This window comes from Dysidea avara, chromosome 4 (assembly GCF_963678975.1).
Source record: "Dysidea avara chromosome 4, odDysAvar1.4, whole genome shotgun sequence".
Taxonomy (NCBI): Eukaryota; Metazoa; Porifera; class Demospongiae; order Dictyoceratida; family Dysideidae; genus Dysidea; species Dysidea avara.
The window spans coordinates 9,301,765-9,314,498 of NC_089275.1; the positions used below are offsets into that span (position 1 = coordinate 9,301,765).

Genomic DNA, 12,734 nt, shown 5'->3' on the forward strand with positions numbered 1-12,734 from the left:
ATCAGTGCAATAGGGTGATCTTCGGATGTGTCTTATGAAGTCTATTGTATACTGTGTATCATGTGTGTGTACTTACAATCTTGCATCAAGCGAAAAACATGATGACCAAATGCTCACTGCATGACACCACTCAACTGCACATTTTTATGTTGCAAATATTGAAATATCGTATAAAACTGGGCTATCACTTGAAATCACCAAATTACATACAAAACATTCAAAGTGCTTCTCATCAAAATTTTCAGTTTTAAAAACATGCCAAAACTACATGAACCTACAAAGATGTTGATACAGAAGAAAGGGTCATAAATTGGTGAGACACTGCATGTTGCCAGAATCAGCTGCCACAGGAATTAAAAGAAGGTACAAATTTTAGTTATGGACTATGGGATACTATTGAAAGTGTCTGATTATGTAGGAGTCCTCAGCACAATCACACCACTAACAAGTTCCATGGTGATTTGGGACTGACAGATCACAGAGCTACCTAACATCATAGAGGTATCACAACTTTCTACCTTAAATTTATGTGACAAATACTAATTGTATCATTATACGCACAATACCATCAGAATGATTCACATTTGGGAGAAACTTCTACCATTATAAACATGCTATATGTTACTGAGTTGCATTCATTGATCTGCTCATCCCAAAACAAAACAAAGGCAATCAAGCAGAACAATCTGACTCCATGATCAAAGAGTCCATAGCACATTGTAATTTCAAAAGGATAACTTTTATCTGTACACACATATAAAATTCCTTGTACTGAGCACTTTATGCCACACACCTATAGTTTGGCTCCCAATATCCCACCCACCCTTGTGTAAGCATTCCACAAGAAAGAACGTACCTTTGATTCTGTGTTAGGGAATTTACGAGAGATGTATTTAATAGCCTGTTCAAATTGTTTATCACTGAGACAAGCTGGTCTGGAGTCTGACAAGCATTGCTGCGAAGCAAAAGAAAAAACATCAAACATGTGACAATTATCGTACACATGTAACAGAAACATCACAACCATTCAAATACATGTTACTGTCCTTCTACAGTTTACAGCAGAACAATGTATATTATGACCAAAACATTTACTGACAAAACATATACATTGTAACAGAAAACACAATAAACCAAAACAACACAATATGCAATTGGGGTACTCACTACCAATAGTCTTGTAGAACCATCTGCGACTGGGATCAAAATCGAATCAAGCGATCAAGGGTTAACATTGCACTTAATCAAGCCATCAAGAAGCCGTCAAAAGTGGCCATCAAGCTGCCGTTAAAAGTGGCCATCAAGCTAGCTTGAAAGCAATACGAAAATTTACTAAAATGTGTGAATTTGTCAAGCAATCTAGGCCCTTTTTCAGACAAAATCAAGCATTCAAGATACATTTTCGTAAAAACCCTGATTCCAGTCACAGATGGCTATACAGGACTATTGGTAGTGATTACCCCTTGGTTATACAACACACACAATTTGCCCTACTAAAATGACATCATTCACCAAAACTATTTCTATTGCATTATAATATGTGTATAAACTCTACCTCTATTCTATATATAGGAACAAAAATGTACAGAAACCTTCGGGCAGATTTATAAATCAACTAGTGGTGCGCTTTTAATAGAAAACATTTCTGTTTCCTGCTTTAAAACAGTCAGAATGACTACGCACCAAGATTAATCGCTCTGTGAAGTGAGCTTCTAGTTATAATACATAAAAACGGGTGATGCCGTACCTTCTTCAAGTTGAACACTTTTATCAACAATCCTTGACCACGTTGGTTTAAGATGGTCAACTTTTCTGAGTACTTCTGCTCCACAGGACGCTGCATAGTGACCCACAGCACTCAACAAATCACTTCGTTAAGTTCTACAGAAATCCGAAACGTATAAGGTGAATGTATACGGGAATTTCCGATAATCGTACGGTGTCTAAGACGGTGAGAACTAGGGGGCTGAACCAGACTGAACGTACTGAACGGCTGAATTAACTCAAGTTAGGTATCTCAAAAGAGTATGGATTGACCGCATTCTAGTGTGAAAGAAGACAAAAGGGGGGGTGCAAAGCTCTGATCGATCGCTGTAGTCCAGCGGTCAACTCAGCCTCACTGAGCCTGAAGCAAGAGAAAAGAATCTACGATCAAAGTAAAGTAGCGATGAAAGCTAAAGGAAAACAAAAAGAATGGCGGTCAAATGGTGAACGAGGGAAGGTTAGGGTACTCGACTCAGTGTTGATAACCCTCGCTCTCCGGACCAACCGAAACTACAGGTTTTCAAAATGTATTTAAAACCTATACCATCTTCATGAAGTATCGATTGTGGGTTTTACAGTTTGTGTTCGATTCAGAATCACTTCGTTCTAAATAACAGTTACAAAGTTTGTTTGGAGTGTTGTCATAGATAATAGCTAATGAGAATATCCATTGCAAAGCTGGTTTTTCAAGTTAATCACCTACAGTAAAACCTATCCACTCCATGTACACACCCATTGTCCCACTTCCCACTTGACTTTATATAGCTTAATGTTTTAGTCTTTTGTTATGTAATACGTAGCGGTATATCCTACAGTAAAACAAATAAAATTTGACGGTTATGTTCTGGCCATATAAAAACATAGCTAGCTAGCAGTTGCCAGGCAGATGAAGGTTTGGTAAATTAACCATGAAGTTTGTTAAACATCATGTAGTTAGTGACAAAGTGATGGATGGCTCAGTTGTGGATGTAACAGGACCAAGGGCTTAATACAATTGGCAAATCTAAAGTCTGGTGAATTTTTGTTAATTCTCCAAATTTAAATCCTCCAACCTTTCATCATACAATATGGCATATAGCTGAAATGTGTAAATTAGAATCTATGGCAAGTGCCACGTAAGGCACCAACTACATGTCCAAATACATAGTTAGCTAGAAGTCATGCATGCTGTTTATGTACAGATTGTATCCATAAGAATTCTGACTATGTCGCTCCTACAAATGTGACTTGCCTAGACTACAGCAAGTCAGCACCTCAGTTTCTCTAGCTATATATCTATTAACCTTTTTTCAGTACTTTTCATAGGAATTGCGTATAATTATAATTGTTGGACATAGCTACTGGACTCGACTGATCTGATCTAACATAATTATTACACCCACCACATGTTTCATACATCACAACTGCCTATAATGTAGTAGCTCTATTTCTATAGCTTGCAAATTTCACAAATCATAAAATTAATTGTGTTTAACTAGAGTCAGTACAGCTATTGAGGGATATAACTAAAGAGTAATGGGATTATGGGCCTCATGGTGCTTGAAACTGAAACCTGAGAGCCTGATGGGCATGCCTGGACAAGCTTATGATGATCTCTCCTCTGACATGCCACCATGTACTGTAGTTCCTGTGAACTACTGACAGTTCTGGAGACATTTGGGGATAACCCAGTCACCCTTTGGAGGACGGGTGGAAATACATGCAGTAGTGAGCACCGTCCATGTGCATTATAACCTGAGGTTAATGGACGGGAGTGGAAAAAAGGCCAAGGAAGGAAGAGATGGGGGATGAAATGAAACAACTCCAAAGGTGTGTTTATTCAAATGAATTTGCACCGCTTGAAGTTTTTTTTAAATTTATTTATTAATGCTTTACAGCACAAGTGCTGAAGGTCTGTAGGACACCTGGTCCTACAGCCTGCTCAAAGACTTTAGCTACTTAGACTTTAACTACTTAAGGTGTGTTTGAAAAGTTGGGGAAAGGAGAAAAAAATCCATGACTGGACCTAGGTAGCCTTGAACCTGCAGCCATCCGATTTACGCTCGAACGCTTACAGGAGTCTACCAGGTGGTCAGGATGTTTTCTCCTTGTTATTTTCATGTAATTATATCCATAGGAATTCTAGAGAGTAACTCATTATCTCTAAGTACCCCAAGTAGAACCAAATGGACACTAGTTTATTTATTAATGCTTAAGTGAGTCACCAAACACTGTGCAGGCCGGCATTCTGGACCTTGCTTCCCTGCTAGTTACCTAGCTGTAAATTTTGTAAATATATAGTCTGATATTTTGTGCAGTATTGAATTTGCAAAATTACTGGAAAAAATCAAGTGACTGCAATATGCATGCACATTCAAATCAACTGTTTGTGCATCATAATTATATCAAGCACTGAATCATGATCAAGAAGGTGAACTTGATGCATTTAAGAAAGGTGGTACTCGTAACAAAGTAGACATTGTTGATGAGGATTTGATACACTGTGCATTCACTGATAGCTATACTGGCACAGAGTTATTCACAGTAAAAACTGATGTGCTAAAACAGCGGCACACTAAAATGTCCCCAGTTTCACCGAATGTGCTATTCCATTTGCTAATTTAGCACATAGGTGTGTTATTTTGACACCTTATGTTGTGCTTAAAATGAAAGTGTGCTAAAACAGCACATCAACATTAATTTGACGTCAGTGCTAGTGAGTTGTTTTGTAGTAATGTGCTACTTTAGCACACTTAGTGTGCTGTTTTAGCACATGTGATATTATTTAAATGTGCTATTTCAACACATTTTGTGCACAGTGAACACATTTGTGTGCGGCTATATGAGCACATGTGTAGTGTGCTGAAACTGGAGACGTGTTATATACCCAGTTATTCTTGAATGAGGGATTCAGAAAACTTAATATGAAATTCTCAGTGACTTTGAAATAAATCATGTTGCCATGCAGAAGATTATGAACACGCAATTTGAGTTTAAGTAGACTGGCACATGTGCATTGTTTCTTTTTGACTGCATGTAGCCATTTTAGCTTAGCTACTGATAACAGCTAAGCACTGCCATGAAGCTCTCTACTACAGGCCTGCACTTCATGGTAGACTTGCACTAAAAAAGGATTCAGCGAACACCATGATAGTACAAGGCATAGCATTTTTATTCCACACAAAAAATAATTTAGTGTCTTGTGACACACAACTGCTGCATGAACTAAGATCAGATCTGATAAGATCTGTTGCTTAGCCAGCAAACAGATCGATGCATTTAAGAGCAAACAATGTATTTAAATCAAACATATAGCTAGCTAAAGCTAGGAAATAAAAATTACAAATAATTTTAGCATGCAATGGAGAACAGCTTTCGTGAGTAATGATGCAAACATATATAGACAGTCTGACAGGCCATTCTGCTACACCATACTCTAAGGTATGGGGTATACGAGAATTTCCTATAATATACGCAATCATTGATGGTGACAAGGCTGGGAGGAGGGCCTGAAACTCGTCTGGCAGTTATTGGTGAAGTACTTCACTTAACCAACAAAAGAAAAGTGCTGTTGGAACGCACAAAAATGAAAAGCGTTAGAAGCCATAATCGCTGTAAGCGGTCGTTAGCTCGGCCTTGACAACAAAAAAGACTCTTGAGATAGACGCTGCGTGCTGAGGAAAGGATCAAGAAGCGAGGTGAAAAGGGGTAAAAGGAATGGCGGTCAAATGGTGAACGAGGGAAGGTTAAGATTCACGATTCTCAGTTGATAACCCTCGCTCTCCGGACCAACCGATATATAAGGTGATCAAAATGTATTTAAAACCTATATCATCGGCTTTAAGGATCGATTGTGGGTTTTGCAGTTGTACATAAAGTGCAGACATGCCAACTCTCACGCATTAGGCGTGAGTCTCACTCTTTGGCTAGTAATCTCACGCTCTCACGCCTAACCCTCTGTTTCTCACTCTATTAGCTTAGTTCTCACGCATTTGTCACGCCTGATCTGCTTCATCATTAGCCCTGTGCTTAAAATTGGACAGCCCTGTACTTATTTGAGCATGCAGCGACCTATTTTTTTTTTTTTTTTTTTTTTTTTGGTCTTCACTACCAAAAATCCTGGAGCTGCACTGGAGTCTGGTCCACATTGCTGGTAGTATTTGAGGTCTCACTCCTAAAATTGTTCAGAGGTTGGCATCTCTGAAAGTGCTGTAGAAAGCCGTCAGACTCTGGGTATTATCTCTCATAAAAGCTGCATTTTGATTTTGTTTCAATACAAAGCTGCTTTTTTGCCATGCATGATTGAATGATTGGTTTATTATTTTTCCTCTCAACAATCAGCCAAGCCATGCACATAGGGTGACATAGCCATGCTTTTAGCTATATACATACAGACTTTCATCTAGATAGCTACATTTTTAGATGAAAAGTGGACATTTTTGTGTGGTGTGATGCAGGATTACGTCAGGGCGTGTGAATCATGTCCCCAAGGAAATTAATTTCAGTCACTAAAAAGTAACACAGAATTTTAGGTTATATTAGACTTTTTCTTGAATTTTTATATCAGTGGACTTTCTTTCAAGAGAGGGTTTTCTCAGAACCCTCCTGCCTACAAGTATATTGTCAAGATGAGATTGAACTGAATGCTTTTGAACTCATGTGGTGCCAGGTTAGTAGCTTGTCAGGCTAACCGACCTTAATGATATGATAGTAGTGCAGCAACCAGCCCATCAAATTAATCGTATAGTCACTATCCAGCCAACTTTTCCACCAAATAATGGCTAGCTATTTAATACTACACAGAATTATTATGTCTGCGTATAACTTGATAAGAAAGGCAGTGGACCCTCATTTATTCGAACCCTTTGTTTTCAGGCAATGGCAAAAGTGTTTATATAAGTGAAATCAAATGTTTGGACGACTGAAGCCAGCATCCACATATACTCTAATAGAACAGTCATTTCCAATTTTGGGCAACTGAGGATCTACTGTATGTGGCATTACAACTGTATAAATGTTTTAGTAGCTGAATGTACATGCATATCATGAGTATCTTTAACAAACACCAAGTTATGTAGCTATATAGCTGGTCAGGTACGTATATAGCAGAGCTTATGATAAGACTTCTCTGTTGTCCTGCCACAATGTCCTAGCAAACCACAATTGGCCGGACAATTTCCAAAATTGACTGAACACATGGAAGATGAATGCCCAATATGTCCACTATAGCATAGTAAATGAACATTATAGTGGTAAGATGTCACATGCCTTACTGCAGCTGTTATGTGGTTACAGTACACTAGAGGGTTGGCATTGGTACGTTTGTGGTCACTCCCTTGGGTTGTAAGAATGTATACTATCTCCTGGCAACCAAGTGACTGTTATTGTTGATGCATACCAGCTCAGCCCTTAGGCTCCTTCCTTGTGCTTTGATGGGACACCGTGTCCGGACAAATTGCATTATGGTCAGACATCTATGCATTTTGACCGGATTTTGTCCGGTCTCCAGACGTTATCATAAGCTCTGATATAGAAATCACTCGTGGTGAATACACTTATTACCAGGTTCTCTCATAGGTGTTCATCACTAATATACTCGCTCAACTAGGGATGGAATTTTTCATAAATCACAATAATTTTCTATATGATATCACTGTTATTGTATTTTGAATTCAATGCTTATCCATTTCAGTCTAAGCATATTAGTGTTCTAAAGAAGGAATGACTGCAATACACAGTATTGATGATTGAGATAAAAATAAGAGATGGTGCATATACCACAACTGATAGCCTGCATGGTGGTGTCACAGGTTTAGGTCAGTACATAACAACACAAACAATACAAAAAAAAACTAGTATGCAAAGGTATTTACGCTGGTACATTTGATCACTTCAGTTACAGTAAGGCTTTGAGATAATAATGTAGGTTGCGCTTGATGCAAGCTACTATCAGGAACTCAGGGGTGGATATTGGGGGGGGGGGGGGGGGTCAAAGGAGGCTCTTGACCCCCTCCAAATTTTTTTAGTATACCAAGATCGAGATACTCTAATAGAGCAGTCACTCTAATAAAGCAGTCAGAGTATTAGAGCAGTGTGTAGTGAGCTATGTAAGGATTTTTATGTACTTTATCAGCTATAAATGCGTAGTTGGTGAGGTGGGCAGCTATTGTCACTGGTTGTGACCTTTTTTTGTCTCACCTTACCCATTACCAAACCAGACAACGTAGTGCCTCAGTTCATTTTGACCCCCCCTTTCCATAAGTCTGGATCTGGCCCCTGGTGTAGGTAGTTGAGACTTAAAATTTAAATAAACAGATAAAGTCTATGTTACCAAATGCCAATTAAGGAGCTTACATGTTACTCAAAAACGGTAAACTAAAACTAGCTAGCTTGTGTGATCTTCATCCACTTTGGCTACAACTAAGGTGTATCTAGCTATATAGTATGCAGTTAATAAATGTAAAGCAGATCGGTTGGCAGCCCTACCATTGCCCACCATTATTGTCATGTCATTGACACTAATTTTTTAGACACAAGGAATCAGATAAAATCAAAGTATATATTTCCTGCATGTATAGGGCGTGTAGACATAACGGTCAACTACATCTCCCGACATGTAAATTTTATCCTCTTATACCTGTATATGTACAGTACATGCATAACTACACTTGAAATGAACAACATCTCATCAGGTTGATCCAGGACATCACATTGAGGAAATTTGGCAGAAGAAGTATATAAGAGTCAAGGGTTGTTCATCCAAAAGCTGTAGATATTTCACAACAATCAACACATACATCACAGTCCTGAATGTATCTAGATCTACATGCAGGGTTCTACCAGTGCATGCAGGCCCAGTGGGTGTATCTATAAATACACTACTGACCTCAGGACATCATAAGGCTATACACAACCATACTGCTTCACTTTAAATTTGAATTAGTACCACAGGATACAATTATTGCCTATTTATGTCTGGTTACAATTTACAAACATATAGGCATGGTTGAAATATACAAGCTGCATATCTTACGTATGACCAAATTTCAGACCTGCTGATCATGATTGTCAGACAAGATTTAAGGTAAACTTCACACATATGGTGAATGCTAGCCACAGGTCAGAAATTTGTATAGTTTACTGTTTGGATTATATTTTACTTGCTACTTTGGACTTAATTCTCAATTAATCAGACAATAGGTAAGGCTTAAATTCTTCAAAACTAATATGAAAGGTATTATTACATAATAATATTGTCTGAAAGTGATATATATATATAACTTTTCTTCATTGTGTGACTGCCATGCAGGACATTATTCACATAACTGGCTATCTTCAGTATGCCAAGTGATTTGTGTAGGTGTAATGCTTATTAGTGTCCTTAACATCTACTATCTCCAAAACCTAGCTTGGCAGAATATAGTTCAGTCACATTATGAAACACCTGGAAACAAACACTGCAATACACAATCATTATGAATTAAAAGCTAGGCACTCTTGTGAATTTCAACTACTATAATTATACCAATTATTGGCAATTTTGCTCATGCATTAACAACAAGCTACAAGTTGATATCAGAATCTGCATGGACTTCCCTAAAGCATTTGACCACTACAAAGTTCCGACACACACCATGCAGGCTTCTAAAGAAACTACTGTAGAATATGGGAAGGCACTACATCCTATACCTGCACAACAGATCACAGCTCAGTAAGTAGGTATTGAGAGCACATATTCATTCCAAATTTCCAATGACGTTACTTCTGGAGTACCTCATATCATTCATGATACAGTTTGGGACCAATGATGTTTTAATATAAATCAATGATCGACACGGTAAAAACAAGTGTGCTAAAATAGCACATTTAGGTGTGTTAAATTGATGTCTCCAGTTTTAGCACACTGCACATGTGCTGTTTTGATAAATGTGCTGTTTTAGCATGCGTGCTGCATGACCAGGTGTGCTATTTTAACACATACATGTGCTATCTACCAAAGTGTGCTGTTATAGCACGTGTGCTATTTAGTGATTGTTAAAAAGTACAGTACAGATGTACATCGTTCAACATAAACAGAGTTTTCTCAGTCACCAGGTCAAGTTCCTTGATCTATTTCTTTTTCCTATATATGATATATGTCAGTATTTCTGCAGGTTTTTTTTTATTGGTTCAGGCTATGAAAAGATAGTATTACAATGTACATATCTACCTATGTACTTACAATAACAACCTTGATGCTTCATTATCTGTGTATATGTACTGGGAGTTCAATAATGAGAAGAAATATAGTTTAGTGTGTCCCAAATGATACCCGAGGCTCCAAGTACAGAAGAGTTGATATACAATGATCAGTGCTGAACCTAATGAAGAACAAAAAGACTTGGAGAGCAGTTAAAATCTGAGAAAAATACATTAATATAAGCAGTCATATAGTTAGAATATTGATGTCACACCTGCGTGCATGGTATCTTTGATAATGCTGTGTGCTGTGGCAACGCATGTCTTTGCCATAATATCTATTAAGCAATGGTCTTGTCTATTTCCCTACAAGCACATGCAGAGAGAAGGTTTAATAAGCAAAGCTTACAATTTACAATGCACTCACTTGGTTCTCAGACTGCTTAAAGTACTGTAGTAGAGTAGTTTAGTAGATGAGAAAATCAAGCAGACTTTACAAATTTAGTTATAGCTATCAGTCATTTAGCTAAGGATAGAAATATTTTTAAATACACCATGAGCCCTACAACTCACCCAGATTCGATGAACATCATCCTTCATGGTATAGCTAAGCATGCTCCAAATAACTGAAGGATATATAGGTGCACTGTAAATTGGATGTCCATGGGCTGTATACAATATGTGACCGGATCTGCAAAAAGGGGTCTAATAGTCCTTTCCAATTGCATGTACTTGGCAATCCATAACGTATTTTGTGAGTAGGGTACCAGCCTGAAATTTGGTCGGTTTACACTCCTAACATAGCACTATTCCTGGATGTAATTTTAAGACAATAGGTTAAACACATGATGAGTTATGACTTGTCAAAATTGGAAATTATAAGACCCCTTTTTGCAGATCCGGTCACATACGAGTCAATGACTGATAATTAACTTAATGATTAGTCTTGACAATGAGACACTCTATGCATGCCATTAGCAGAATTTATCATTACTGCATGAGACATGAGATCAAGGGATGTCATCAGTTGTCAATTAGTTAGAATTAACACCACACAGGATTCCACAGGAATTAATAATCAGATAAATAGGACTGTAGCTACGTAGCTATAAATAGTGCACTCCAAAACTGAAACACTACAGCAAATCAAAAGGCCTTTGGGTTATCACATTCAGTGAAACCCTGCAAGATCTATAAGGCCAGGCGAACTTCATCACCTGTTTCTCATCCACAAAAATCATGTTCAGATTTCCATGCTGGCAGAAGTTCGAGCTCATTTTTCATACTCCAAATAAAGCTGTCTGTTACTATAAAGGTTAGCTAAAGCCTTAAGTTTCAAGTTAAGAACTAGTACTTATGTTTTACCATCGTTTCTGAGGTGCAAGTGACATATGCTGTGCTACAAAATGATAGCCAGCTTTCTTAACATCAAAATAAGTGTGCACGTGATTGATAACAGCAATAATGGAATTGGGGGTAAAAAGGGATACGGGCAGGGATGAGAAACAATTAATCAAGTTTACTTAGCCAAACTTCTGAATTTATTGTCACAAGCATCTGTCAAGTTTACACCAAAATCAAAACTATACTATATAGTTCATCAAATACAATAACAGGGCTGCATGGTGTTGCAGTATACTGTAATACTGTAGTGTGCATACATTAGTGTCAAAGTATCCATTTGCAAATGAGCCATGCAATCTTTGTTTCAAATTTCGCACGGGTCAGTAATATAATTTCAATGGGAACGTAATATAATATAATTTCAATGGGATCGTAATAAATTGATTTCCTGGCTGACAGCATTGACTCCCATGAAAGTCTGGTAACAGATAATTAGTTTTGGCCAGGACCAAAAACTGAGGCACTTTTCGTCTTGTCTTTTGTCCACCACATATAGATTAGAATAGGTTTAGTACAATGCAGTAAACATATGCTTGTTTTATGGCCATGCAGACAGTTTAATACCAAAAGTGTGAATTAACCGTAATGAAAGCTCATACCACATGCAAAAATGCACATTCCCAGACACATTATAGAACACAGACCTTCACCACTTGTGCTGTATAAAATTAAAAACTCCGTTGTGGATCTATCTAGCTGTTTTATCGACGAAACAAAAAGTAGTGGGACGGTGACAAAAGGAAATGGCAGTCAAGGCGTGAAAGAGGGGTGTTTATCAATGATAACCCTCGATCTCCGGACCAACCTATGTTCATGGTTATGAAAAATGTATTTAAAACCTTACCACCAAGTGTGTATATCGATTGTGGGTTTGGATAGAGTCTAAACGAATTCCTATCCGGTATGTTTTGATTATGAACGAGTGGTGAATCTACTGATGTTTCAGTCTGGTCGATTTTGAAACCATTCTGATTCCAGCATGTCCATTCTTGCCGCGGGATAGCTGTAGCGTACAGGCTCACCTGAGGATGGGAGCCAGCCGGGTCGGAGCCAGCAGGGCCGAGGCTCACGGTAGCTCGGATGATGTAGCGACGTTCAACTATTTTACCTTGTGTAAGGATTGAATGATTATGTAATGATTTTATTTGTGAGCCCTAGAGCATGTCTATGGGGTTACTTCTCGGGTTACTACCTAAAGACTGGACTCGGGACTGGACTTCAGCAAATCTGTTCTTGTTCACAAAAAGGGAAATCGAAGGAGATCGTCATGTCGCAGCAAATTACAGACCCATCGGTTTAACATCTATTGTGTTGAAAAGGATTAACTGTAGAAAACTGACTGAAGCTCTGGAGAAATGTAACTTTGAGTGACGTACATTGTGTTTCTTAGATTTCGCTAAGGTCTTTGA

The 12,734-nt window shown here is 38.1% G+C and overlaps 1 protein-coding gene and 2 long non-coding RNA genes across 3 annotated transcripts in view; 1 reads left to right on the top strand and 2 right to left on the bottom strand.

Annotated features, from left to right (window-relative positions):
• Window positions 1-1,953, bottom strand: part of LOC136252178 (nck-associated protein 1 homolog) — a 45,264-nt gene extending 43,311 nt beyond the window's left edge. Inside the window, exons 1-2 of the mRNA XM_066044569.1 lie at window positions 1,748-1,953; window positions 857-955 (exon numbers count right to left, since the gene is read on the bottom strand). Of these exons, the coding sequence (XP_065900641.1) occupies window positions 857-955; window positions 1,748-1,843 (195 nt within the window). The 5' untranslated portion in view covers window positions 1,844-1,953. The remainder of the gene's footprint in view (window positions 1-856; window positions 956-1,747) is intronic.
• Window positions 1,954-9,995: 8,042 nt separating this feature from the next.
• LOC136252974 (uncharacterized) lies at window positions 9,996-10,761 on the bottom strand. The gene is made up of 4 exons (XR_010699883.1): window positions 10,495-10,761; window positions 10,349-10,447; window positions 10,197-10,287; window positions 9,996-10,103 (listed from the first exon to the last, which is right to left on the bottom strand). It is a non-coding gene; the product is annotated as an uncharacterized lncRNA (long non-coding RNA).
• Window positions 10,762-12,180: 1,419 nt separating this feature from the next.
• On the top strand, window positions 12,181-12,734 carry LOC136252973 (uncharacterized). Its single transcript, XR_010699882.1, has 2 exons — window positions 12,181-12,438; window positions 12,484-12,734. It is a non-coding gene; the product is annotated as an uncharacterized lncRNA (long non-coding RNA).